Source organism: Erpetoichthys calabaricus, chromosome 4 (assembly GCF_900747795.2).
Source record: "Erpetoichthys calabaricus chromosome 4, fErpCal1.3, whole genome shotgun sequence".
In the NCBI taxonomy this organism is placed as follows: Eukaryota; Metazoa; Chordata; class Cladistia; order Polypteriformes; family Polypteridae; genus Erpetoichthys; species Erpetoichthys calabaricus.
Window position 1 is genome coordinate 14,273,863 of NC_041397.2, and position 27,925 is coordinate 14,301,787.

Consider the following 27,925-nt stretch of genomic DNA (forward strand, 5'->3'; position numbering starts at 1 on the left):
CAATACAAACACTGTGTTAAAATGCTGCCACATTCATCATTTACAATTAGACAACAACATTCACTTCCTTCAGTTATTCCTTTACACGTACAGTCAGGTGGGTGTTGTGCAGACTCGTCTGTGCTTTACTGCCGTTTGGAGTCTCCTGTGGCTCTTCATTATCAGCTCTATTAACGACAGTCCTTTTGACAGAGTATGACACATTGTTTACTTGAAACGCATATTTTACTATTCATATTTTCACACATCTAAAATAATAAGTAAATAAAGAGTGTTTGTGGCTTTTACTTTACCATAATGAGAATTCTTTTGTCATCAGCAGTGTGGGGTCTTCCTTGGCCTACCAGCCTCTGCGATTGCTGAACTCACCAGTGTGTTCTTTCTTCTTCATGATATTCTCCAGGCAGTTGATTTCGGTCATCCTAAGGTGTTACCATTGCCTCCAAAAGGTTTTATTCTTGTTTTTCAGCCTCATAATGTCTTGTGGTGGAGAGCTGGGGATCCTGCCCAGCTGGGATGCCTGGAAGAAGCGGGAGAGGGACAATACCTCCCCTGGGCCACAAGAGGGCAGCCGCCCTGGTCTGCATGGGGGCCACAGGATCAGAGCTTAGAAGCTCAACTCTGTTAGGGCCCATGGCCACCGCCAGGGGGTGCCCAGAGAATTATATAGCCCTGGACTGCAGCACTTCCAGAAGAGATTCCAGGCACACCCGGGGTGCTTCCGAGTGCTCATGCGGTACTTCCACCACACCAGGAAGTGCTGTCAGAAGATCATCAGAGAGGCACATCTGGGCCAGTACAAAAAGGGGCTACCTCACTCCATTAGACGAGCCGGAGGTGGGAAGAAGAGGACGGAGCTTGCGTGTGCAGGAGTGAGGGTGGCAGAAAGAGAAGAGAGAGAAAAGAAGGGACTGAATTTGGCTGGTTGGAGCATTGTGTGGTCTTGTTAAGAAGGAAAACATTAAACGTGTGTGTTTTGGACATCTGGCGTCGTGTCTGTCTGTGTACTGGGGGCTGTCTTACCACAGGCTTCATTGACTTTCATTGGCCCAGCTCCTGTCCTCATGTTGAACAATGACAACTACAGACTCCACAGGGTAGAAACAAGCTGAGGTATCGGATGAAGCAACGAAACCCACCTCAGGAATCACAAACACCTGTGACGCCAATTGTCCCAAACATTATAATACCCAGAGACAAAAAAATTGTTGTCATTTCTACATAATGTGACTGAGATTAATGTCAATTTCCTTAAATGAAAGTCTGCAATGTGCACTTTTATCACAAGGTCTGAATTGTTTGATTTGTAATTTTATATTGTGGAGCAGGGGGTGCTTGAAGGAAAAAATACATCTTCATCCAAAACATTATGGAGGGCAGTTTAAATTTAAAACAAAGCTAAAAGCCACAATGAAAGTTTAAAATGCATTTCAATGCATGTCATAAGCACTTATCACTGAAGACAGGGCTAAATGTCTTCCATGATAAACTTGAAAGTACAGTAATTTAAATAAGTTCTGCAGCACAATGTGCACACACAACCTGTCTCCTTACGTAGAGGCGTGAGAAGTGAAGCAAAATGACCCCTTTTATTGGCTAACTAAAAAGATTACAATATACAGGCTTTTCAGGCAACTCAGGCCTCTTCTTCAGGCAAAGATGCAATAGAGAGACTGAAATTTTTTTTTTCATCGAAGATGTCTCACATCAAGGTTTTCCAATGCTGTCTCTGTCCTAGTGTCTATATAAACTGAGGGAATTCGTCTCTGTATTACATCCTGCCTGAAGAAGGGGCCCGAGTTGTCTTGAAAGCTTGAAAGCCAATAAAAGGTGCCATTTTGCTTGACTTCTTACTACATCCATAATGGCTACTAGGAACAAGTGAGAAGTGTTACCCCTTACCTTGAATTTTGATGTCATCCACTGCACATGCTCATTTCTTTTCTAGGACAACAAGGCTTTGTGTTTATTGGTCCGTCTTGGATGGGGAAGCTGATTTCCATGCTTTTATCGCTTCTTTTTTGGATCAATGCTTATTGGTTAAAATCTTTTACTCATATCTTTCTGCACACAAAGCAGGCCATTATCACTGGTTCTTGCTTGCATGCCAATGCCATTTTCTCATTAAAAATAGCACCCTCACAAACAAATAATACAATACCCTGCTCAAAGTGCAAGAATGTACATTTGTGACTTGAGTTACTTAGAAAAGCAGGTTGGGATTTTTTGAAATTTGATCATTCTGAATTCAAGCCATGTGCTAAAAATGATGAAAAGTAGCAAGAAGGGAATTGTACTGCCCAATTAAGATGGGCCCGCTAATCTAAATGTAAAACTGTAACACAACTGGGCACATCCGCTCACAATCTGATCCACTGTACTCCCAGCTTCAAGCCTGTAATTAGATGGCAGCAGCTCTCATATTATCCAAGTCAGTCATTCTTTTGCATGTTTGGAGGGTTGTTGTTTGAAATTTTTTAAATATTCTTCTTGACATTCCTTTGAGGAGACAGACAGAGGCCGAGTAAGTAAATATGTGTGCCTGTCCATCTATCACTGAAAAGTGGTAAGGTGAGCGAGTGGCTTGCGGTTCTGGTCTCTTGTACCAATTGCATTAACTCTTCCAAAGGCACCTCCTCGCAATGCCCAAAACTTAATGAAGGTCAAGCATCCCTAATCCAGAATGCCTGTGACCAGAAGTTCTTTGGAATATAAGCATATGCATATTGACAAATCCTTAGGACCCTTGATCTAGCAGAGAAATGTAGCCAAACCAGCTATATGCATACAGTCCATAAATATTTGGACAGAGACAATTTTTTTCTAATTTTGGTTCTGTACATTACCATAATGAGTTTTAAATGAAACAACTCAGATGCAGTTGAAGTGCAGACTTTCAGCTTTAATTCAGTGGGGTGAACAAAACGATTGCATAAAAATGTGAGGCAACTAAAGCATTTTTGAACACAATCCCTTCATTTCAGGGGCTGAAAAGTAATTGGACAATTGACTGAAAGGCTATTTCATGGGCAGGTGTGGGCAAGTCCATCATTATGTCATTATCAATTAAGCAGATAAAAGGCCCGAAGTTGATTTGAGGTGTGGTGCTTGCATGTGGAAGATTTTGCTGTGAACAGACAACATGCGGTCAAAGGAGCTCTCCATGCAGGTGAAAGAAGCCATCCTTAAGCTGCGAAAACAGAAAAAACCCATCCGAGAAATTGCTACAATATTATGAGTGGCAAAATCTACAGTTTGGTACATCCTGAGAAAGATGTACAAAAAGACCTGGACGTCCTGGCTGCCAGTGGCACTGGGACACTAGTGTTTATTGATGATGTGACACAGGACAGAAGCAGCCGAATGAATTCTGAGGTGTTCAGAGACATACTGTCTGCTCAAATCCAGCTAAATGCAGTCAAACTGATTCATGATACAGATGGACAATGACACAAAACATACAGTCAAAGCAACCCAGGAGTTTATTAAAGCAAAGAAGTGGAAAATTCTTGAATGGCCGAGTCAGTCATCTGATCTTAACCCAATTGAGCAGGCATTTCATTTGTTAAAAACTAAACTTCAGACAGAAAGGCTCACAAACAAACAGCAACTGAAAGCCGCTGCAGTAAAGGCCTGGCAGAGCATTAAAAAGGAGGAAACCCAGCATCTGGTGATGTCCAGGAGTTCAAGACTTCAGGCTGTCATTGCCAGCAAAGGGTTTTCAACCAAGTATTAGAAATGAACATTTTATTTCCAGTTATTTATTTGTCCAATTACTTTTGAGCCCCTGAAATGAAGGGATTGTGTTCAAAAAATGCTTTAGTTGCCTCACATTTTTATGCACTCATTTTGTTCACCCCACTGAATTAAAGCTGAAAGTCTGCACTTCAACTGCATCTGAGTTGTTTCATTTAAAATTCATTGTGGTAATGTACAGAACCAAAATTAGAAAAAAGTTGTCTCTGTCCAAATATTTATGGACCTAACTGTATATTAAGTCACATCACCGAGGCATTATTATACTGTGCATTAAAGAGGCAAACATAGTAAGACTCAAAAATGGTTGAATATGACATATAAATCCTATTTTAGTTCCTTTTTTATGAGAGTCAGCGCCACGAATTTATACTGAAGAACTTTTTTGTCAGTTTATCGGCCACCTTTTGTTTCTTGAGGAATTGGTCAACAGGTCAGAAATATCTCAGACCAGCTTCACTCCATCGTGCCCACTGGGAAGGAAGCCATTTACCAACTGACAAGGTGCTACTTTCACTTTTTGAATGGTGTCAGAGTACACACATAAAACGTCAATCTTCAGCATTGTCCAGCAGTTTCGCTGGCTCCCAGAAGACAGAGGAGAGGCTCTAAAATGTCACCCATGGTCTTCAGTGCTCAGGTCCTTAGCACACCATAGGACTCCTCAAAGGCAGGTGGTGACATCTCAATGCATCAGGTGAAAGGCGGATCTACCAGGCAATGAAGGTCTGCAGCATCATGACTGCATATGTAGGAGTTTGACTGGCATAGTTCATGTATGGTTGTTTCAGGGTGGCAACTGGCAGGGTTTGAGGTGCATTCACATATACATATCTACAAGATGATTGTCATTTATAAAGGTTAATTGTGTAGAAATGTACATACACCTTTTTTTTTGGCACATGCATTTTCCCCTTTTTTGGGAGCATGTGCCTATTTTCACACTGGAATCCACACAAAGATTTATACACGAGACCCCTGGTGGCGTCATATCAGCATTCAAAGTTTTGTTATTTTGGAGCATTTTGGATCAAGTATGCTCAATCTGTACGTTCTTCATGTACCTCTGTGGTGACCAATTTCTAAATCACTAAACCTGTTTAATCTCGCACCACCTAAACCCATGTCCTTGATACAGCATTTCCCCTCATACACAGTTTTTGCATATTCTCAACTGTCTGCACACATTTTGGCTGTAGACAACTCTTGTGTAATACAGTGCCTATCAAAAGTATCCCCAAACCCAAGGGAGGTTTCACATTTTGTTGGTATAAAAACATTAAATCACAATGGATTTAAATGTGGTGATTTTAACACTGATCAACAGACAAAGACTTTTCAATGTCAAAGTGAAAACAGATCTCTGAAAAGTGCTCTAAATTACTGTATATACTCACGTATAAGTCGGGTCTTCAAACCCAAAAAAATCGATCATAAAATCAGATCCCGACGTACTTGCCCGTTCAAGAATGCAACACAAATTTTTTTTTTTATCTTCTTGCCTCCTCCAGTCTTGTATCAGTTTCTGAGACACATTGAATTTTGTTGCAGCAGCGCAGTTACCAATTTCTTTCGCTACTTCAACGACGTTTAATTTAAAACCAGCTTCACATTTTTTTGTGATCGTATACTCCATCGTAGAGAAGGTATTTATGCTCTTATGATAAAGGTGTATGAGGGTGTGAGATACGAAAAACACAAATCGGTGCAAACACTGGTTTGGTTCGGGTATTAACGTGTGGTGGTATTTAGGAGCAAGCTCTGCTCATTGCCGCACCTACATAGAAAAAAAAAGGCAGTGTGCTCCATGGTTACTTCCTCAGGTGCACGTTAGCATATCATAATCTCTTGGACCAGTACCATGTGTTTTCTGCCGTCGACTTATACGGCTAACAATATACAATACCAGAAGTTATACAGTAAAATCAAGTTGCGACTTATCCGCGAGTATATATGGTAAGTGCAAATATAAAAGCACAAAACAATTGGTGGCAAAAGTATTCACCCCATTCAAGTCAGTATTTATTAGATACCATATCATATAATTTTCTAAGCCCGTGATATTCTGAGCAGAGTCTATGAGGAGCTAGGGCAGGACAGAGTCCATCACAATTTAAAAATTTAATCATTGTGATTCAATATTCTATGATAATAAAATTTTAAAAACTTCCAAGGTGATGAATACTTTTTATAGGTGCTGTATATGGAATATGGTCTACTGTTTCCTTCAAAATAAGCATAAAAAGTGCCATACAAAGCTACTGGCTAGGATTCTGCACTTTCAACATGTAAGGCTGTACACGTACATTCAGCTTCGGTCACTGCTGGAGTTGCTTAAATCACTTACTGTAAGTTAGGTACCCAGACCTTACAAGGCACCTTGAATTAATCAATTTCCGAAATAACAATTGTAGAAGTGTTAGGTAATCGGAAAGAAGCCACATCTTTTACGGGAAGCTGATTATAAGTACAATTATAAGAACTGTGCATACTGTACCTGTCAGTCTATCAGCAAATCGTGATGAGAGCCCAGCCCCATAAAAAGACTACATCTCATTTCATTTATTATTTAGCAGGCTCTGTGCACGCTGCATCTGAAAATCATCAGGAGTCAAGAAGTACAAAAATCAGCAATTTTGAAGTGGTTGAAAAACAACTTTATATACAATGATTTACCAATAATAATAAAAAAAGGATCCATACAATTCCAATACCAAACAATTTATATGAATAAAACCATAATTTAAGCATTTAGAATGTTAAATGAAAAAAATGACATCTGGGGAGAAAATGAATTGAAATTTTCTATACATCGGCTTTACAAAAGACCAAATGATGCAGCTCTTTTGTGCTGTTCTATTTTTCAGTCAATTTGGTATATACTTTGTTAGTTACTATACTGTTCAGTGATGACATGGAAAGTTGCCAAAGCCATACAAATGTGGTTTACTGGCACATACAGGAGAGTCCTCTCAGACCAGAGACCTCAGTCCCAGGGTCTGCCTACGTATGTAAACTGCGTCTGCCTCTCGTGGAACCCAAAGACAGTCGCAGTCTGGGCTCTCTTGCTTTGTAATGTTCATTGAAATCCAGGCGGAAGCTAAGAAATTGAAGGCTTTCATCTGCACTTGTAGTCAAAAGCACCAAAAACTGCTGCACAGCACCCTGGAATTAAAAGAAGGATTTTAATTAAATATCAAACCAGCCCCCAATATCATATTTCTACAGCAGGTTTTGCCCTCGGAGACATTCTTGAATGACACTTTTGCTCAGAAGCCCCATACCCAGGTCACAGAAAGGTCATTATAAAGTATACACACCTCCTTGAACAACTGTACTACACCTTTTTACTTACAAACACGCCTAAGGATGGACTTGGTATTGCAAATGTGAACTTCTGAACTCCAAAGATATTTTTCTACTGTCTTCTCTATATGTGCTTCTTCATTCTGTGAATTCCACATAAAGACCCTTGGCCTTTATTTTGTTATTTCTGTTACATGTGGGACTGTATAAAAAGGAGCATTTTTTTTAAACAAATAAAGTGACCACAGCAGACTATATTTAAGCTTTACAGACAATTGCAATGAAACAAACACTCCTTCAGATTCAGAAAAAGACAGTTCAGGCTTTAGTTTAAATTACAGACCCATAGAATTTAATAGTGTACAAACTGCAAAATAGCAAAATGTGAAAGAAATAAAGGGGTCGATACTTCGGAAAGGCTCTGTATATTGTAATAAAAAAAATGCAAGACATTAAAGAATCAGGTATGTTTTAAGCACTAGTGGACTCAAAGGTGTTGCTTGGTGGTGGTGGGGGGTAAACATTAACATTATACAAAGTTACGGTCTGTTTTTACCTTCATTATTATCAGTCTTTACTTTAATATTGTTTTTTGTATCAGTAAGGTGCTGCTGGAGTATGTGAATTTCCCCTTGGGATTAATAAAGTATCTATCTATCTAATTGGGTAAAAGAATATGGGACTAATGAGAAAAAGCAATTGCAGCATGAAACAAGGGCATTTCAGATGGGCATGTAATAGAGCTGGAGGAAAGAGGTATATCCTGGAGTTGGGGGTAGAGTAGAAAATACACAATAGACTACTGTTACATTTATCATTGTGATATACTGTATCAGCAATGCACTGATGACAGCTTTTGGGAGATTACACCAACAGACACATAAGCACGCAAGGAGTGATCAAAAAGGGTATTCTATGATGCCAGTCTTGCATCTTGTAGCCAAAAATTAGCTTTTCTGTAGTAAAAATGCAATTTACTGGTTTCTAGTTTGTGGTTTATAGGGTAGGATCTTATTTTAGAACTAAGTCAACATGGATGCAGAAGAACGAACAGTAAGCATCATACTATTGTTGAATTTTGAAAGCTACAAAGTATGCCTTCAGAAATTCAACCATTTTATCTGCCATGGTTAAGGAATGAACTATAAAATTTTGTTTCTGCCAAGATCTGCTTGCCTTTCAAAAATCAATGACAGAACTAAATGTTGCCTCCATAGAGCAAACAGTGAATGAAAAATCAAAGAGTGACAATGCACAAGATGGAAGACAATATAGATATGAGCTATAGGTCAGCAGAATTCAATGTTCATAAACAATTAAATATGAGAAAAGTCTGTGTAACCTTGATATCCAAAACATCCTGTGTTCCAATGAGTATTCCAAGCTACTTCATTTGGACTGGGAGAAACTTAAGAGTTCACAACTGGTGATAAAATTTGATGTATCACAGCATACAAGAGTCCAAACAATCATGCTGAAGCTTCAACATTAAAGAAATTCAAGGCCCAAGTCAGCGCTACCAAGATCACATGCACAACTGTTGCTTATGGCACTGAATCTGTAGTACATCACTGACTAAAGGTCTTAAAGCCAGCAGCCATACCACATTCACCTAAAAACAGATAATCCACATGACGTTAAGCTTGGTTGGGCCCAGCTACTGCTTCGACAGGAGACCAACCAGGAAAAGCTTGGGTTGAGGTGTTTTCGAAGCCAGCAGGGGGCACTTACCCTGTGGTCTGAATGGGGATCTCAATGCTCCAGGGCAGCGACAGGAACACAAAGCTGTAAAAATGTTTATGTCCTTCGGATGAGATATAAAATTGAGGTCCTGACTCTGTGTGGTTATTAAAAATCCTTGGCATCCTTTGTAAGAGTAGGGAGTATCCTGTTGTCCTGGGCAAATTGCCAACTATGGCCTACTCATTCTCTCCCCCTAATTATCCCCCGTTTCTAACTGGCTAACGATTTCTCACCCCTTCACAACCTAACAAGAAATGTGTGGCAAGCATGCTGGTGCGAAATGGCTGCCGTCGCATCATCCAGGTGGATGCAGCACATTAGTTGTGGTTTAAGTGGCTCTTCACTTACTATGTAAAGTGCATTGAGAAGTGAGAAAAAGGACTACATAACCAGTACATATTAAGATGAACTGCTTTGATATTTGCTGCAATTAAATCTGTGCAAAGTGTCAAGAAATGCTGTCGACCATCCCATACTACTTTACAATAAAGCCTCCATTTACACTGCATTGGTTTCAAAGGCTGCCTTACGCAATAGTGGATTAGGAAATATATCAAACACGCCCTATTCTTCAGACATAGATCTCTGTAACTACCTGCTTGGTACCTTCATGGGATCGACTATGGCAATGATGACATCATCAAGAGGGCTACATAAGAGTAGTTGTACAAACAAGATATAACATTTTACTTCAGTGGTGTAGAAAAGCTTTGGACACTAATATGCTTTTAACATTATTCACAGTCTTACTAGTGTCTCCTTTAATATGTCAGTCAAAAACATTTTGATAATGTATAAATGTGTTTATGGATGTATTACATCTCCCAAACATGTATTAGATATTAGAAGCAATGCCTTTTATTAGCACTTTACAAACAACATGCACTGCTTTTAAATTTCTGGAGATGGCAAATGTTAGTACGGCTGTGGAGATTCCTGTACCCCAAAGTCCATCCACAATTAGGTCAAGCATTTAGGTTCAGTTTAGTTTTTACAATGTTACAGTGCAGAAAAGCTTAATATGAAGCCTACAATTTGCAAGCAACATCATATTTAAATAAAGTAGTCTGTCAGAATAGAAACGGAAACTTCAGCTGACAGAAGCACATGAACTGTACTTAAGTGTTTACAAATTGATGCTATCAAGGTGAAAGCACAGAAACAAAAGAACTCAGCTGAAATCGCTTGTCATGTTTGGCTAAAGCTATTGTAAGCCTTAGCTCATACACTGAGTGCTCTGATCCTGTTTGGCCAAACGTCACCTCTGTTTGCGTGAAGTATAAATCTGTCCTGAGCTGCAATGGAGTCTGAGAGCAAAGCAAAAGGTGTCTAATAGCATGTGTTATGTACCATTACTGAATATCTCCAGTCTTACTGTGAATAGTGCTGAGATGCATGAAACATTATCCTGTGTAATAGTTTAATAAATGTTTGCATATATGGGTGGGATTTCACCCTTAACTCAGTCACACAGAAAGGAAATAATACAGTATAACGCATTACAGAATTGAATCATGATACTTAAAAAATAAGAGTTAAAAATCCACCATATTATTGAGTTATGAGTCAAGTATTGAATAATCTCATGTCATGGGATCCCTGGCATCTCTCGCCTCTACTTTCTACTGCTGATCACTCATTGTTAAATTTTTCACCATTTTTCCAAACTCTAAAAACACTTGACTAACTGTATAAAAGGAATAAATAAAATTAAGAATTCATACCTGATAGAAATGCGTAAGAATTTGCAACTGCGTACACAGTTTGGGAACTGTTTCTTGGAAGTCACGAATTCTTTTATTTTCTACCTCTTCTTCACTGGCTGTGACACCCCATTCACCCTGAAAGAGTCAGACACACACAAAAAAATACTTTTAAGTATTTTTGGAAGACCGAAAGAAGTGGATCTAAACTGATCCATCCAATTATTGGACATTGGGGTCAAAGCAGGAACCAATCCTACAGTAGACAAGGTGTCAGTCCATGACAAAGCACACTGATCCACACACCAATGCTCAATCACACCTACAAGTCACACCTCATGTACAAATATGAGGTGAAAAACTGGAGTGCCAGAAGGAAAAACTCCATGTAAATAAATACGTATTGTGTACAGGCAGCAACTGGGTCAGAATATAAACCTTGTCTCCTTGACTGGTCACTTTGCCCCTCACATGTAATTCAAGAACTCTTATTTTTTCTTTCTCCAGGGAACATGACAGATTTTAATCCTAAAGAAAGCAAGGCAGTCATGATTCTTTTTGATCATTTGTCAGTGTCAAAGGTCAGTCACACAAAAACGTAGTCAGACTATGAAACCGTACATGTGTCTGGAGGCAACAGCAATGGCAGGAAACAACTTTAGCACATAAATGTTTATGGCATTTCTTCCCTTTACCTTTATCGACCTTCCATATTTCAGGAAAGTTTCAATGAAGAAACAAAGTCCCTCATGTATAATTTAAGAAACTTCTTTTTAAAATATAGAAAGTTTAGAAATATTGATGCAACTACAACTTAATAATAATAAACTGCATAACTGCCACTCCAGTTATGAATGGATATTCAAATTTATGAGAATACTCACTCTTTTCCTTATTATATCATAGTTACTCGAGATTTTTTTTGTGTTACATCGATATTAACTTACTATTCTTTAGTAAATCTTGCCAAGTATAAAGTATTGTTACCAGTTCCTCTTTTTTTTTTTTTTGGAACTCCATTTATTATGCCCTGTAAATTCAACTTGCACATTTTCATTTAACCCATTAAGACCATCTGACGAGGACTTTATAAAAATTTGTTCTACATAAATTATTTTCTTACAGATCAATGCTTCCTCAGAGATTTCAGCAAGAATAGTATGGAAAACACCAAAGACAGATTAAAGAGTTCAAGAGGACAAATTAGCCCATACACTTAACATAAAATATATTGCAGATTAGAGGAGGGTCAGAGAATTCTTCTTTCGGCTGCTCCCGTTAGGGGCTGCCACAGCAGATCATCTTTCTCCATAGAGGAGGGTCAGAGCCTATTACTAATATTTTAGGAAACAATTAGTAATATACTAACATAACCCTTGGCCTTCTAATATTTTGGCTAAAAATAACCATTGAAATTGAATTATACTGCCAGGCAACATAGTTCCCAGGAGTTTCTCTTAGTGTTACATCCATACATATAACATGGTGTCATGTTTTATATACAATACTAGTGAAAAATATATTGCACAAAACACAAATGCCAAGTAAGTTAGAATTGCACTCCTACCAATTAACATATCAAGTAAGTCTTTATAAAATAAACACAAAAATAAACAATTTAGATGGAATTGAGGATTTAGAAATCAGGAAAAACAGATGGATCAGAAGCTCTTTTTAACCATATTAAATGCAGCAGGAAAGAAAATGTTTAAATGTTCTTTAGTGACCAGCAAAGATTCCTTGATAGCAGTAACTGAAATATACGTTTTTCTGATCAAGTGTAGTCTTTGATTATATTTCTGGCATGTTTCCTGACCCCGTGATGTATGCAGAGCATCACTGAAGTCCAGTTTTAGACCTGCAATCTTTTCTGCTGCCCGAATGACAAACTATAGTTTATGTTTCGAGTCTGTTACGTACAAAGTGAAGATTCTTTTGGCAACAGCTCTATAAAACTGTACTAACACTATTTGGGATAGGTTAACCTTCTGAAGTTGTCAGAGAAAATACATACACTGCTGAGCTTTTCTGTTAAGAGCAGTTATGTTTTCAGGGTGTGACAGTTGTGATAAGAAACTTAAATGATTCCACTCAGTTCACAGTGAAGGTAAGAAGTAGCTCCTAAAATCCACAATCATTTCCAGTTTTCAAGGTATTCAAGTTAAGATTGATGAGGGTGCACTAACTAGCCAGGCAATCTTCCTCCCCTGTGATATGGCACCAAATCCCTGTCATTGATTAGACCAATCAGGGTGATGTCACAGTTTAACAGATGAGTCACTGGAGTTGCTCTCATTGGTGTATAAACAAAAAAGGAGTGGAGAAAGAACACAGCCTGAGGGGACCCTCACCTATAAGCCATCTATGTGTATATGTTTCCCATCATTCAGAGCACTGCCCTCTATTTAACTTCTAGGTCTTTTGGTATAGTGTGTGTGTGTGTGTGTGTTTGTTTATATTATATATATATATATATATATATATATATATATATATATATATATATATATATACACAGTGGTGTGAAAAACTATTTGCCCCCTTCCTGATTTCTTATTCTTTTGCATGTTTGTCACACAAAATGTTTCTGATCATCAAACACATTTAACCATTAGTCAAATATAACACAAGTAAACACAAAATGCAGTTTTTAAATGATGGTGTTTATTATTTAGGGAGAAAAAAAATCCAAACCTACATGGCCCTGTGTGAAAAAGTAATTGCCCCCTTGTTAAAAAATAACCTAACTGTGGTGTATCACACCTGAGTTCAATTTCCGTAGCCACCCCCAGGCCTGATTACTGCCACACCTGTTTCAATCAAGAAATCACTTAAATAGGAGCTGCCTGACACAGAGAAGTAGACCAAAAGCACCTCAAAAGCTAGACATCATGCCAAGATCCAAAGAAATTCAGGAACAAATGAGAACAGAAGTAATTGAGATCTATCAGTCTGGTAAAGGTTATAAAGCCATTTCTAAAGCTTTGGGACTCCAGCGAACCACAGTGAGAGCCATTATCCACAAATGGCAAAAACATGGAACAGTGGTGAACCTTCCCAGGAGTGGCCGGCCGACCAAAATTACCTCAAGAGCGCAGAGACGACTCATCCGAGAGGTCACAAAAGACCCCAGGACAACGTCTAAAGAACTGCAGGCCTCACTTGCCTCAATTAAGGTCAGTGTTCATGACTCCACCATAAGAAAGAGACTGGGCAAAAACGGCCTGCATGGCAGATTTCCAAGACGCAAACCACTGTTAAGCAAAAAGAACATTAGGGCTCGTCTCAATTTTGCTAAGAAACATCTCAATGATTGCCAAGACTTTTGGGAAAATACCTTGTGGACTGATGAGTCAAAAGTTGAACTTTTTGGAAGGCAAATGTCCCGTTACATCTGGCGTAAAAGGAACACAGCATTTCAGAAAAAGAACATCATACCAACAGTAAAATATGGTGGTGGTAGTGTGATGGTCTGGGGTTGTTTTGCTGCTTCAGGACCTGGAAGGCTTGCTGTGATAGATGGAACCATGAATTCTACTGTCTACCAAAAATTCCTGAAGGAGAATGTCCGGCCATCTGTTTGTCAACTCAAGCTGAAGCGATCTTGGGTGCTGCAACAGGACAATGACCCAAAACACACCAGCAAATCCACCTCTGAATGGCTGAAGAAAAACAAAATGAAGACTTTGGAGTGGCCTAGTCAAAGTCCTGACCTGAATCCAATTGAGATGCTATGGCATGACCTTAAAAAGGCGGTTCATGCTAGAAAACCCTCAAATAAAGCTGAATTACAACAATTGTGCAAAGATGAGTGGGCCAAAATTCCTCCAGAGCGCTGTAAAAGACTCATTGCAAGTTATCGCAAACGCTTGATTGCAGTTATTGCTGCTAAGGGTGGCCCAACCAGTTATTAGGTTCAGGGGGCAATTACTTTTTCACACAGGGCCATGTAGGTTTGGATTTTTTTTTCTCCCTAAATAATAAAAACCACCATTTACAAACTGCATTTTGTGTTTACTTGTGTTATATTTGATTAATGGTTAAATGTGTTTGATGATCAGAAACATTTTGTGTGACAAACATGCAAAAGAATAAGAAATCAGGAAGGGGGCAAATAGTTTTTCACACCACTGTATATATATTAATATATATATATATATATATATATATATATATATATATATATATATATATATATATATATATATATATATATATATATATATATAAAGAGTTCTCTTCTTTGTTTGTCCCCTATATACAGTTTATGTATGTAGCTTTTGAAGTGGTTGGATCTTAAAACATTCCCATAAAAATTTGATCACCAGTGTAATTGTGGACTGATAAATCACATACACTTTACAGATTAAAATCCTTACCTCAGCTTCACGCTGTGCTTTGCGTTCTTCAAATTGTAGTCGAAGCTGCAACTCCTCCAGGGCTGCCCTGTACATGGCCTCTTGCGCATTCTGAAACTCTATAATCTGATCAAATATAGCCCGCAGCTGATTCAGGAGAGGCTGTTAGGTAGAACAGGATGAGGCATTATGGTTACCTTTATATAGGCCAACTTTCAGAATTGCACAAAAATGCTGTCCAAAAAATAAAGTGCACACTGTAGTTTGACTATAGAATACTACCATCAACACCTCTATTGACTATAAACCAGTACAAGTACATTATATGGAACAAAAGATATGAATAATTTCTCATTAAATGAGATACAAACCTAATGTAAGAATCAATCAAAAATTCCATTGTCTGCACAATTTTCTGCTTCAATGAATGTTCTACTACTAGTCATCTAAAAATGACTTGGAAACAATTCTGAATCCAAATAAACCACATAAGAAAGAAGAAAAGTGCAGAAATAATAAATCAGTTAATACTGGCACAGTACAAATGGTAGGAAGCACAGCTAGTTGAAGCAACTCTCAGGGTATTCATGGTTGGAAATGAAATTGCAATACCTTAGCCACTCGATGTTCCTCTTGTTATCTTGTGTTGCATTGCAAAACACTCACCAATGGTGATTCATGTGAAAGGCAAATAACTTAAGTTAACGCTGAGTGACTGACTTCCACAGGTATAAACAGGCATTTCTCTGGCAGCATACGAGACAGATCAAACAGGCAGAATGTGAACACAGACAGAGTTTGCCAGGAAGGTCTTCAATCATTAAAAATAAACTAAACTATCGACAAAACTCAATCAATTTTTTAAATCTGCTTCCTGCAGGACCGTACCCCTACAGTAACAAAGAGTAGCAACATTGAAAGGGACCTATTTCAAACACTTACAAGTGTATATTTGGTCCTGAATGAGTTAAATCAACCTGATAGCAAATCTCTGACAGAAAACTTATATAAATATGTAAAGAACACATACACCACACAGTTCAGTTCAGAACATGTGCTGGTCCCCCTTTCAACGTCCGCAGCTGCAATGCACATAGTCCTCTGCCTGCTCCTGTCCCACCTGTCATGTTACTTTGGCAGTTAGTTTAAAAACTGCTGTGTACTTTCTAATGGATCTTTATTAATACTGTGAGTGTCTTCAGCACTTCTGGTTCTTGTAAATCTACAGAAATTAGTTTGAATATCGTTGTCATATGTTGCGGGAGATGTCCAAACTATTTTTCTTTTTCAAACAAATCAAATTGTGTCACTTCTGTCAAGTGGGGTTCTTCTTCTGCTATGTAATATGCGGTTTATTTTAACTTAAAGTCATCATTCTTTTTTTGTATATAGAAACCTTTTCTCACATTAGATTGTTTGGCATATTTGCTTGCACTGAACACACGGTCACAGCATGCAATTTATTGATGGAAAAGATAAAAAAAAAAAAAAACCACCACACACAACAGTTTTCAATACTTCACATCCTTTTTTTTTTTTTTTAAAAACACACACACACACACAAATGTTACATGTGTTTGCAAGCATAATTCAGCATCATAATTTAGCAGTGTGACAGCATCAAAAAAAGCCTAAAATGGCAAGTGAAAAAATGAATGTCATTAGATAATAACTAGTAAACATATTATGTAGTCACCTATCATGAAATTCTGTCGCATATGTGAGAGAGTTTTATTTGCTGAAGTCTGACAACCATTGTGTTCATATATATCCATACAGTTATATATATCTATAATAATGCTTAATTAATATTTAGCTTACTGGGCTGATGGCGAGTCTACCTCCTCTACAGAGCCTGTAATAGTAGGTTTCCTTTTTAAATTGACGAGTGCATAACTGTTGTGCTCCTGTGTCACTTGAGATCAGATCTACACATTTTGCAAATCACGACCTTTTTTCCTGCATTCAGAGTCAAATGCTTCCAAATCTAAGTCTTATGTCGCATTGTCTTCTCTGTCACTTGCTTACTGCCTGCCATTTTTCAAACATGCTCACAATTGAATGAAATGGTGACTTAATTCCACACCACAACACACTCAGCCTAATGGCATAAGCAACTATTTGATGAAAGTAATTTGTTGCAAAACTCTTAATAATCAATTATCACTGATTGTAACAATTAGTTGTTGTGCCACTTTTCATAGTAGTGCCCACCTAATTAAAAGGGTTATCATGGGAAAGACACTATATGAATACAATTAATATTATTATACCACAAGTACCAGATTATTTCAACACCTATCTGTGAAACAGTACTAAACATAAAGTTCAAATAACTAAACCAGTGAATGTTGAAAACATTCTTCTTATGCCTGCCCATAAAATGGTGCAAGAAGCGTCCCACAAAACATTTAACACAAGCCCAACTTTGTAGATATGGTAAAATACAAGGGATGGACAAAATAATGGAAACTGAACTTTGAACTAACTAAACGGCTATTCTAAATGTTGTCAAAGATAAGTCCTATTGGGTCACCAGTAAGCAGCATATGTCAGCTATAAGAGAGGCCTGACAATTGTCAGTACCCACATAGCAGGTGCACGAGTGACACAAACTGCAAAATTATTTTCGGTGAGAAGGGAAAAGTTTCTTACAAACAGTAACACCACAAGGCAAATATGGACAAACTGCATTTGCAAAGAGAAACAATGGTCTTGACTCCAAGTTAGACTGACACTTGATAGGATAGTTGCTAAATGCCACAAAAGTAGAAATAATGGGACAACAATTGCCACCTTCTAATATGCAGTATTTATCCTAAAGTGTTAAGAGATTAGATATTGAAGGTGCTCACTAACCTCTCTCTATAATTTCCAAACATCCACCCACTCAACCCTGAGTAATTCCTTAATAGTGCTCAAAACTGTTAGGAAGTTATGGACATCTTCACATGTGAAAATGCAAAAAATACTAATTTAGAATGCTCACTATTCACTGGTTATATATATTTTAGTTCACCCTTACATTCCTAATACAGTTCTTCCTTATCATTTGCACTAGCAAGTAAGAATTGCACCCTACTCTGTACATGTGACAATAATGACCCTATAAACCTATAAAATACTTTTGATAAACATGTCCTGCCCTGTAGACAAAATGAGTTTAAACCTGGCAGACTGCTACTGGACTGTCTCCACACTTAAGTCTGTCACAGTTTATATTTTTAAGACTTTGCTGGAACTACCCAAAATTTGCCCTCCTACAATTAAAGTTAACAGCTTTAGATTTTGACTAGGCATTTTGCCAAAAGCACTGTGAAATGCATTCTACTGTGGTCATTGGAGCCTAATGGCTTGATTACAGTGTTTGAAAAAAAAAAAAAAGTCTGACTACATCTATGAAGTCCCATTTTTCTGCTTGCTATTTTTAAGGTTATCCCAGTTATTATTTCATTACTATAAAGATTAACAAGGTAGGTTATATCATTTAAAACTATTGAATATAAATCAAGGGATGTTATGCTCAGACTACATAATGCCTTAGTGAGACCACATCTGAAGTACTGTGTGCAGGTCTGGTCACCATAATAAAAGAAAAACATAGCAGCACTTGAAGCTGTGCAGAGGACAGCAAACCAAATGTCTCCCAGGACTTGCCATGCTGTTACACATGTGGAGAATTAAACCTGTTTAGATTCAAACAGAGGAGACTGTGAATGATCTAAACCAGACCTTCAAAATCCTCAAAGACACATACTCGAGGAAACCAGTGTAAATTAAGGTGAAACAAATCAGGACTGAAGCCAAGAAAAACTTATTTATGCAAAGAGTTGTGTGAATCTGGAACAAGCTACCAAGACATGCATTTGAAGGGGAAACCTTGACCAACTTAATGTAGTATCTGGATGAGATAGTGGGGGAACTTAGCTATTAGCTAAACAAATGGACATCAAATGAACATCAAATGAACTAAATCGTTTCTCACCTGTCAAATTTCTAATGTCCTTATATAACAAGTACTATGACCGCATTTTTTTTTTTTTTTTTTTTTTTATAAAGATAAGTACCTTCAGAAAATGGCAAGACTGACTTGTGTAACTGATACATACTGTATGCACTCATAGCAGAACCACAAGTAAAAACGAATCTGATGGAATAAAGTACAAACAAAAAAGTGCTTGTGATTGAATTGGTATTTATTAAGAGAACTGTAAAACAGTAGTTTAAGCCACAGTCGTTTATATATTAAAAAAATGTGTTTTTGTGTATCTAGTATTCAGCTATCCACCAAATACTACATCAGACTATCTGAATACAAAAATATATGAAAGGCCTATTTAATATCGTGTAGTTCTAAACCAAAATTGATTAGTTCTTTAAGGAGATTTTTGTGTGCATCTGTGATACTATGCGAAAAAATGTAGGGGTTTTGGCATCCATTTACTTTAAGAGTGAAATATGAATGTATGAAAATGCAAGGTGGATTAATGTGAATAAAATACAAAGCCACATGTTTGATTTCCCATTGAGTATTAATAAAATACATCAAATCAAATAAAAAATCAAAATAAAATATCAGTACTGTATTTTGGGACCATGAACATGGGTCCCAAATATAGGAAACGCAGAAGCCATGATGTACATTTGCATCACAAAGGAACAGATACATTAGGCAAAAGTAAAGCTTATATTGAATGAAGTCAGACATAACCAAAAATGGACTCTCTAATGTACAAAAAAATTAACTGAAGATGATATTAAAAAAAGGCAATCTTACTCTGGAGTTTGCATCCAAAAGGCAGCGGGTTATGATTGTGTCAAGAAATACTTCATGAGCAGCAATGATGTGGTCCAAATCCTGTGCTTGTTGAACTTTGTTCCATAGCTCATCCCAAGAGCACTCCAACACCTACAATGACTCAACTTAATTAATCCTTCAATTTACTAGCTTAGTGTGACTTACATATACAACAGTTAAAACATAAAAGAGCAAACAATAAGGCCAAAACCCAGACAAAATGTAAAAAGAAATTTGACATAAAAATATTTATTACATGAACCTAAGGTCAGCTAGAAAAGAAAAATAATACAGTATGACAGATTACTGCTAAAACAACATTTAAGGGTTTAGAGTCTACACAAAAAATGGGAATCAAAACACATAGGTTAATTTATTATCTGTTTGTATTTTGAATGTCCTTTTTCCCCCCTCTAAAGACAACAATAAAACACAGATGAAAATGCTCAGAATGTAAAAGCAAGGCCAAGACCAGAGAGCAGTCCAAACATACCTCAAATGTGATATAATACTGCATCTGATGGATGAAGTGGACCATTTCAGATGCCAGAACATGGCACTGATGAAGCACTCCAGACAGTTCTAAAAAAAAAAAAAAAAAAAAAAACATTTTTAGTCAAGTTTTATTTCTTTATATTTTTTGGTTTATTTTTAAACATTTTTTATATAGTGTGCTTGCCTTTAGAGAGGTTGATGGTACATTTACCAATAAAGTTAAAATAAAAGACACATGCAGTATATATTTCAAATTCTAGAAGTTCTTGAACTGCCCAAAGAGGGTAGTATAGGGTAAACAGTAAAATAATGTAAAGTAAGATAAACTACTGACAGATGGCAATAAAGGAAAACATAATCCTAGTTTACAAAAATAATATACTTGGAGTGGCACACTGACGACTTAAAGAACACTGAGCACAAGGAGATGTATTTGAAAGTCATCCTCAGTTACTATAAACACCTTTAGGTATATTCGTCTAAAGCAACACATTTTGAAAAGCATACAAGGACACACTGGAAACCTAAATTAGGCCCTGATTATATTGAGCACACGTGCAATCCTCTTTAACATCCTTGCATACCAATTACTGCAGCAAGCATTGCTTCATCTTGAAATTTTCATTAATAAAACAGTAATACATCTTGAAGCAATACTTACGAGTGCATCCTTCCATGCTCTCATATTCTGACTAGCTAACTTGAATTACAGCTTATTTAAAAAATCAAAATTTTAGAACAAGCAGGAGATTACCAAGAATAAAAGTGTTGTAAATGAAAGAATCTAGTACTTTCAGCAGGTACTGGGGCTCCTTTATAAAGTCACATCCCTCTTAGTGTAATGTCTCCTTGTCATTGTTCTTTTTATCTTTAGCCATGTCAGAGGTTTTCCTGTCCTTTTTTGTTATTCTGGTGTGTAATTGAGAAGTACGTTGTTGTTTGATTAGATGTCTTTTTTTTGTTTGTCATAAGAATATTTATTCATTCATTTATTTATTGAGCCTCTGTAGAAAACCCACATTTCAAATAAAGTGCTATCTATGATGGATGCTATTTATTTTTTCCTTATATTTTGAACTAAACTACTTTAATAGATAGAGATAGAGATAGATACTGTATTAATCCCAAGGGGAAATAAATATAATTAAATAATATTGTGAGAACACTTCTTACATTAAAAGAACTTGAATAGTCAAAATTGTGCATGTCAAAAAACACAGAAATGAATAGTTAATAATAGATGCAGAAATCAATAATGAAAAGTGAATTTATTGTGTTATTTTGCTAAAGTCTGCACAATTCAGCAATATTAACAACACAACTGCAAGTTTTCTTGATACAGAATCACTTCTAATATATATCTGTGGTTTCTCTAAATTTTTAAATAAAAATGTGGCTGTTTTCATTTTCCTTAATAAGGTGAGGGAAAATATTTTTATTTTTAGAATACGAAAAACTAAGCCAAATAAGCCAAACTTTTACTTGGATTCACTAATCTGTTTATCTATGAGTTTGGCACAGAAATAAAATAAAATAAGTTTTAAAAGGTAAAGCCCTCATTTCTAAACAACATAAAAACATTGCATGTTGCAAATACTTTTCAACTAGCCAGTACACTATTCTCTCAGGAGCACAAAATTTTGTTAGTCTACCTGGCATTCTTTTAAGCAGCTTTGCATTGCACATTTGACCTTTCCATATATCAGTCAGAATGTACTCCATCCTTTTTGCTCTCCAGAGGAAGTTAAACACTCGCAGGTAGTGGCTCATGCACTCTCTTGTGAATACCTAGAGGTGGGAAAAATAACAACATATACAGTTTAACCTACAATAAGGCAAAGATAACTGTATATTCAGGCTCTCGGTTAATCAGAATGTCACTTGTTAATATGCAAAGTGATAATTCCATTTTCTAAAGCAGACATGTGGGGCAATCCCTCCAAGCTGGCTGATTTTCCCATATTAGAAAAACAGTGAACTGGAATTTGATTTAAAAATAGAATCTGAAGATGTTCACTTAAATAAAATGTTCCCATTAGGGTGGGTTGAGATAATAAAATTAATGGGGAAAAAAAACTCTTAAATTTACAAACTAACAGGTCATAAGACAAGCAGGAAGAGCTTATACTTGTTTACTCATATTTTATAACAAAGAGTGTGAGACAAATATCAATTGGACAACGATTTATTTAGATTGGATGATTCAGATTGTTGACTGATCAATCGATGTGTCACTAATTATAGGATTAACAGCCTGAAAACATGAGGCTTTAAACAGTAAAGAACACATACTGTAACATTGAAAAGAAATGCTGAATTATTCTAAAAATGAATAAAAGTGAAAAACTAGAAAGATAAGGTGAATGACAGTTCATAACTCTTAAAAAGAGCAGTCAACAGTCTCTGGCAGGATTCATTTCTGCAAGGCAATTACCAAATTTTCATAAACATAATAAGCAATTAACAAAAGTCTACTTTGCAGTGTAAAGTAGCCCAAGAAAATCAACTAGGTTTATTAGTGCTTCATGAAACTGGGAGTGTAAGGGGCTAGGATAGACATCACTAGATCAAGTGTTCTCAGACTCAATATTGGGGACCTCCTGTTACAGCAAGTTTTTGTTTCAAACAGCTTCTATTTTTAACCAGACTCTTAGCCTAAGTAATTACTTCCCAGTTTCTATGTTTCAGTGTCAATGTAAAAATTAATAAAACATTCATCCATCCATCTTCTAAATCCACTTATCCACGACGGGGTGAATACAACACACATAACTCACCATCAACACCACCACAACCCCCACACACTATGGCCAATTTACCTTTGGCAATTCACCTAGACTGAACATCTTTGGACTGTAAGAGAAAACAAGGGGATCCACAGGAAACCCATATGGACATGGGGAGAATATGTAATCTGCACACAAATAGCACTTGGGGCATGAACATTAGTCTCCTTGCTGGACAGGCATCAGAGCCATCACTGCTCTCAAATTACCAAACTAAGCTTGGTCATTTTTAATTAGAACATACCAAGCATTTATTTATGGTATACTGATCAAAATTTAGTGTTTTCTTTTAAACTCACAATTTTCATTTTGATTTTCCAGGTGTTCTGGTTTTTGAATCCATTAATTACTAATGAGCGCATTAGTGGGTCTGATGCTGTAGCAGTTCCAGCCTTCTTACTTTTGGCACTGTTTGCTCAAGTGTTTAATGTCATTTTTCGGGCACAATTAAAGGATCAAACTGCACGTATATATGGCAAAAAAATATGAAATAAAAAAAGAAGCATTTAAAGCTGTAGAAAAAATAATACATATTTAAGATATTTTCGAAATATTACAATAATTAATCTGCTCTGCATTTCTGAATGCAAAATACGAAAAGAGGAGGGAAAAGGGGCAAGCTGATTACAAAAGATTAGTCAGAACTAAAATAACTCACTGATTGTAAAATTGGTGAATAAAAACTGGCAGGCACAGGGAGGCCCCCTAGGACTAAGTTTGAGAACTACTGCACTAGAGATTTTCTTATAGTTTCTTCACGACTAGAACTCAGCATATAAAAAAGGACTGATCACTGCTTTAAAAATAAATGTCCTGTAGATCATGAAAGTAATGGATTTTATTCAATCATTCTCACAGGACTAGTGCCCATAGTGCAAGATGACCACAAAAGCCTCGACCACATTGTACAGTTTAAAAGATTTAATGAGGGCCTTTGTTTAAAATGTTATGGTCATCACAACAAAAATGAATAAATATTTAATGAGTACGAAGTAGACCAAAATGACCTGATTAAAAAATAGATGAGAGTGCAAAGCCAAAAAGCAATTTATGAAGCCACTTGACCCAAGAATGTATGTTTACAATTCATAAATTTTAAGTGAATGTCAAATTCAAGATTACTTTCATGTAAGAAAACTTACAGTTGCAATTGGTCCTTCCACATGATAGTCTAAACTAAAGACATCCCAGCCTGTGTCACCCGGAGACACCTACAAGAAAAACAACAATAAACTAAGTAAGCACATAATTTACCTGAATTTCCCATTTGAGCTGTTCTTTATTTTCTTATAGGATTCAATTAAAAGCCCCTTTGATAATCTGGACTTCCGCAAAGTACTCAAATTATAGTGCAACACAAATAAAGTTTAATTGTAAAACATTTCGTATTTAGTTTTATTTCGCCCTAATAAGAATAGATGATAAAAACTAGAAAATATTAAGAGTTAGTGAAATGAAGAAAAAAAAAAAAAAAAATCAGACAAACTAAACAGGAAGTACTAAACTACCTCTGAAACTCTTATGATGAAAACATTTCAGAAATCAGTGAATTGGATGTACACTCATGTTAAAAAGTAAGGGCCAGCTCTTGCTTTTTTGCTACCCTAAGCAAAAGTGAAAATGTAACACCCAAACTATGGTGTCTTTAGGGCAATTATGAAATCTACAATTGCAGAGTAGTGGATTGTGGTAGTCCACTTTTTTAGGTTTTGCAAAAGTCATACATGGACTCCTCTTGGTGTTTTCATTGTGCGAAACCTTCAACATTTCACTGAGCAGGTATGAGCAGTGCCCCCCTTGAAAATTTTGGCACACAGATCATTTAATCGAGCTTGAAATTTGTGTTCCTTTTGGTGTTTATAGCACTCAAAAGGTGAACCATTTAATCAGGTTTGGGGTTGGGACCAATGTTGCCTCTAAGCTGAGCGCGTGAGCAATCGCTCACACGAATTCAGAGCGTCGCTCATAGTTCCCGCACGATCGCTCATTCCGACGGCGTCGCTCGTACTTATTGCACGATCGCTCACTCCGACCGTCGGAGTTGGTGCTCATAAATTTTTGGCTTAAACAAAATGTCGCTCATAAACAATGTTTTTTGCTCACTATATGCTACTCCTTAGAGGGAACATTGGTTGGGACTCCGTTGAAGATTTTGCCACATGGACAAATCTATCGTTCAATCGAGCAAGAGAGGGCACGCAGGTGATTAATTGTTTCAAACGTTACGCGTCTCACTTCGTGATTTCAGCAATCGCGTACACCCTGTTAACTTAAATGCTATCGTCGTCATCCATCTAGTTTTCCTATATAATAGAGTTGACCCTGACTGCTTCTTTACTTTCTATGGTTTAATCCATCAAGGCACAAATAAAAGTCATCTAATTATTGGGCCAAGATCACTTTAAATTTACTGTTATGGGTATATAGTACAATGAAATTCTTACTTGGATGTCTCCCATGGATTAGTACCAACAGTGCAATGCCATTTATTAGATCTAGCATCAGACAACATATGCAAGAAACGCTAAGGTGGTTGTCAGCATTAGCAGCTGTTGCGTAGTTTTTTGATCTGCTTAAAAATGCTCCTGAATCTATGACTTTAATAATACTGTCTACCCTTCCAACATAGCAAGTGCTATTTGCTGTATGTCCTGGACTAAAGGTGTTGTGTTTCTGAGTCAACATAAACACATTCTGCAGTGATGGGCAATCTCGAGTTAAGCAGATGCCATGCTTGGATACAATGCAGCCAGTGACGACTGACTCCACTATTTACCTACAGACGTTGGTGAGCATAGATGAAGACATCCTGACTTTACGAACACACCCGATGAAGTAAAGACCACTGCTGTACCTTCAAACAAAATTAACACATTTCAAAAAGTATGGCTGTAAGGGGACCAAATATAAAGTCAGCAGCACTTTGACAATTTATAGTACAGGGTGGGCCATTTATATGGACACACCTTAATAAAATGGGAATGGTTGGTGATATTAACTTCCTGTTTGTGGCACATTAGTATATGTGAGGGGGAAAACTTTTCAAGATGGGTGGTGACCATGGTGGCCATTTTGAAGTCGGCCATTTTGGATCCAACTTTTGTTTTTTCAATAGGAAGAGGGTCATGTGACACATCAAACTTATTGGGAATTTCACAAGAAAAACAATGGTGTGCTTGGTTTTAACGTAACTTTATTCTTTCATGAGTTATTTACAAGTTTCTGACCACTTATAAAATGTGTTCAATGTGCTGCCCATTGTGTTGGATTGTCAATGCAACCCTCTTCTCCCACTCTTCACACACTGATAGCAACACCGCTGGAGAAATGCTAGTACAGGCTTCCAGTATCCGTAGTTTCAGGTGCTGCACATCTCGTATCTTCACAGCATAGACAATTGCCTTCAGATGACCCCAAAGATAAAAGTCTAAGGGGGTCAGATCGGGAGACCTTGGGGACCATTCAACTCGCCCACGACGACCAATCCACTTTCCAGGAAACTGTTCATCTAGGAATGCTCGGACTTGACACCCATAATGTGGTGGTGCACCATCTTGCTGGAAAAACTCAGGGAACGTGCCAGCTTCAGTGCATAAAGAGGGAAACACATCATCATGTAGCAATTTCGCATATCCAGTGGCCTTGAGGTTTCCATTGATGAAGAATGGCCCCACTATCTTTGTACCCCATATACCACACCATACCATCAATTTTTTTGTTCCAACAGTCTTGGAGGGATCTATTCAATGTGGGTTAGTGTCAGACCAATAGCGGTGGTTTTGTTTGTTAACTTCACCATTCACATAAAAGTTTGCCTCATCACTGAACAAAATCTTCTGCGAAAACTGAGGGTCCTGTTCCAATTTTTGTTTTGCCCATTCTGCAAATTCAGTGCACCGATCTGGGTCATCCTCGTTGAGATGCTGCAGTAGCTGGAGTTTATAAGGGTGCCATTTGTGAGTAGCTAATATCCGCCGAAGGGATGTTCGACTAATGCCACTCTGCAGTGACATGCGGCGAGTGCTACGCTGTGGGCTCTTGCTGAATGAAGCTAGGACAGCCACTGATGTTTCTTCATTAGTGACAGTTTTCATGCGTCCAGATTTTGGCAAATCCAACACTGAACCAGTTTCACGAAACTTAGCAAGCAGTTTGCTAACTGTAGCATGGGAGATGGGTGGTCACGTAGGGTGTCTTGCATTGAAATCTGCTGCAATGACCCGGTTACTGCGTTCACCAGACATCAACACAATTTCTATTCGCTCCTCACGTGTTAACCTCTGCGACATGTCAATGGCTGTACACAAAGAGAAACTTGTAAATAACTCATGAAAGAATAAAGTTACGTTAAAACCAAGCACACCATTGTTTTTCTTGTGAAATTCCCAATAAGTTTGATGTGTCACATGACCCTCTTCCTATTGAAAAAACAAAAGTTGGATCCAAAATGGCCAACTTCAAAATGGCCACCATGGTCACCACCCATCTTGAAAAGTTTTCCCCCTCACATATACTAATGTGCCACAAACAGGAAGTTAATATCACCAACCATTCCCATTTTATTAAGGTGTATCCATATAAATGGCCCACCCTACAATACAATTTATTTTTATATAGCCCAAAACCACACAAGAAGTGCCACAATGGGCTTTAACAGGCCCTGCCTTTTGACAGCCCCCCAGCCTTGACTCTATAAAACGACAAGGAAAAACTACCAAACAAATAAAAATGAAAGAAAACTCGGGAAAGGCAGTTCAAAGAGAGACCCCTTTCCAGGTAGGTGTCCAAAAAAAAAAAAAAAAGGGGGGGGTCAATACAACACAATACACAGAACAGAACACAAGTAATCCTCAATACAATATAATAGTGCAATAGAAATATTACAAGTACAGAGCAGAATTTAACAGTAGATGATATTACAGAATACGATTTGGATTTGTTCAGGTATTTGAATTGTTCAGAATTTGTACAGAAAGTAAA

At 37.3% G+C, this 27,925-nt stretch overlaps 1 protein-coding gene and 1 long non-coding RNA gene across 2 annotated transcripts in view; both read right to left on the bottom strand.

Moving 5' to 3' along the window:
* Positions 1-6,390: 6,390 nt before the first annotated feature.
* tubgcp3 (tubulin, gamma complex associated protein 3) overlaps positions 6,391-27,925 on the bottom strand; it is a 92,439-nt gene continuing 70,904 nt past the window's right edge. Inside the window, exons 16-22 of the mRNA XM_051926334.1 lie at positions 24,088-24,156; positions 21,812-21,947; positions 20,158-20,246; positions 19,644-19,775; positions 14,888-15,028; positions 10,530-10,646; positions 6,391-6,921 (exon numbers count right to left, since the gene is read on the bottom strand). Coding sequence (XP_051782294.1) covers positions 6,760-6,921; positions 10,530-10,646; positions 14,888-15,028; positions 19,644-19,775; positions 20,158-20,246; positions 21,812-21,947; positions 24,088-24,156 — 846 coding nt within the window. The 3' untranslated portion in view covers positions 6,391-6,759. The remainder of the gene's footprint in view (positions 6,922-10,529; positions 10,647-14,887; positions 15,029-19,643; positions 19,776-20,157; positions 20,247-21,811; positions 21,948-24,087; positions 24,157-27,925) is intronic.
* On the bottom strand, positions 26,121-27,532 carry LOC127527472 (uncharacterized). The gene is made up of 2 exons (XR_007934774.1): positions 27,292-27,532; positions 26,121-27,207 (listed from the first exon to the last, which is right to left on the bottom strand). It is a non-coding gene; the product is annotated as an uncharacterized LOC127527472 (long non-coding RNA).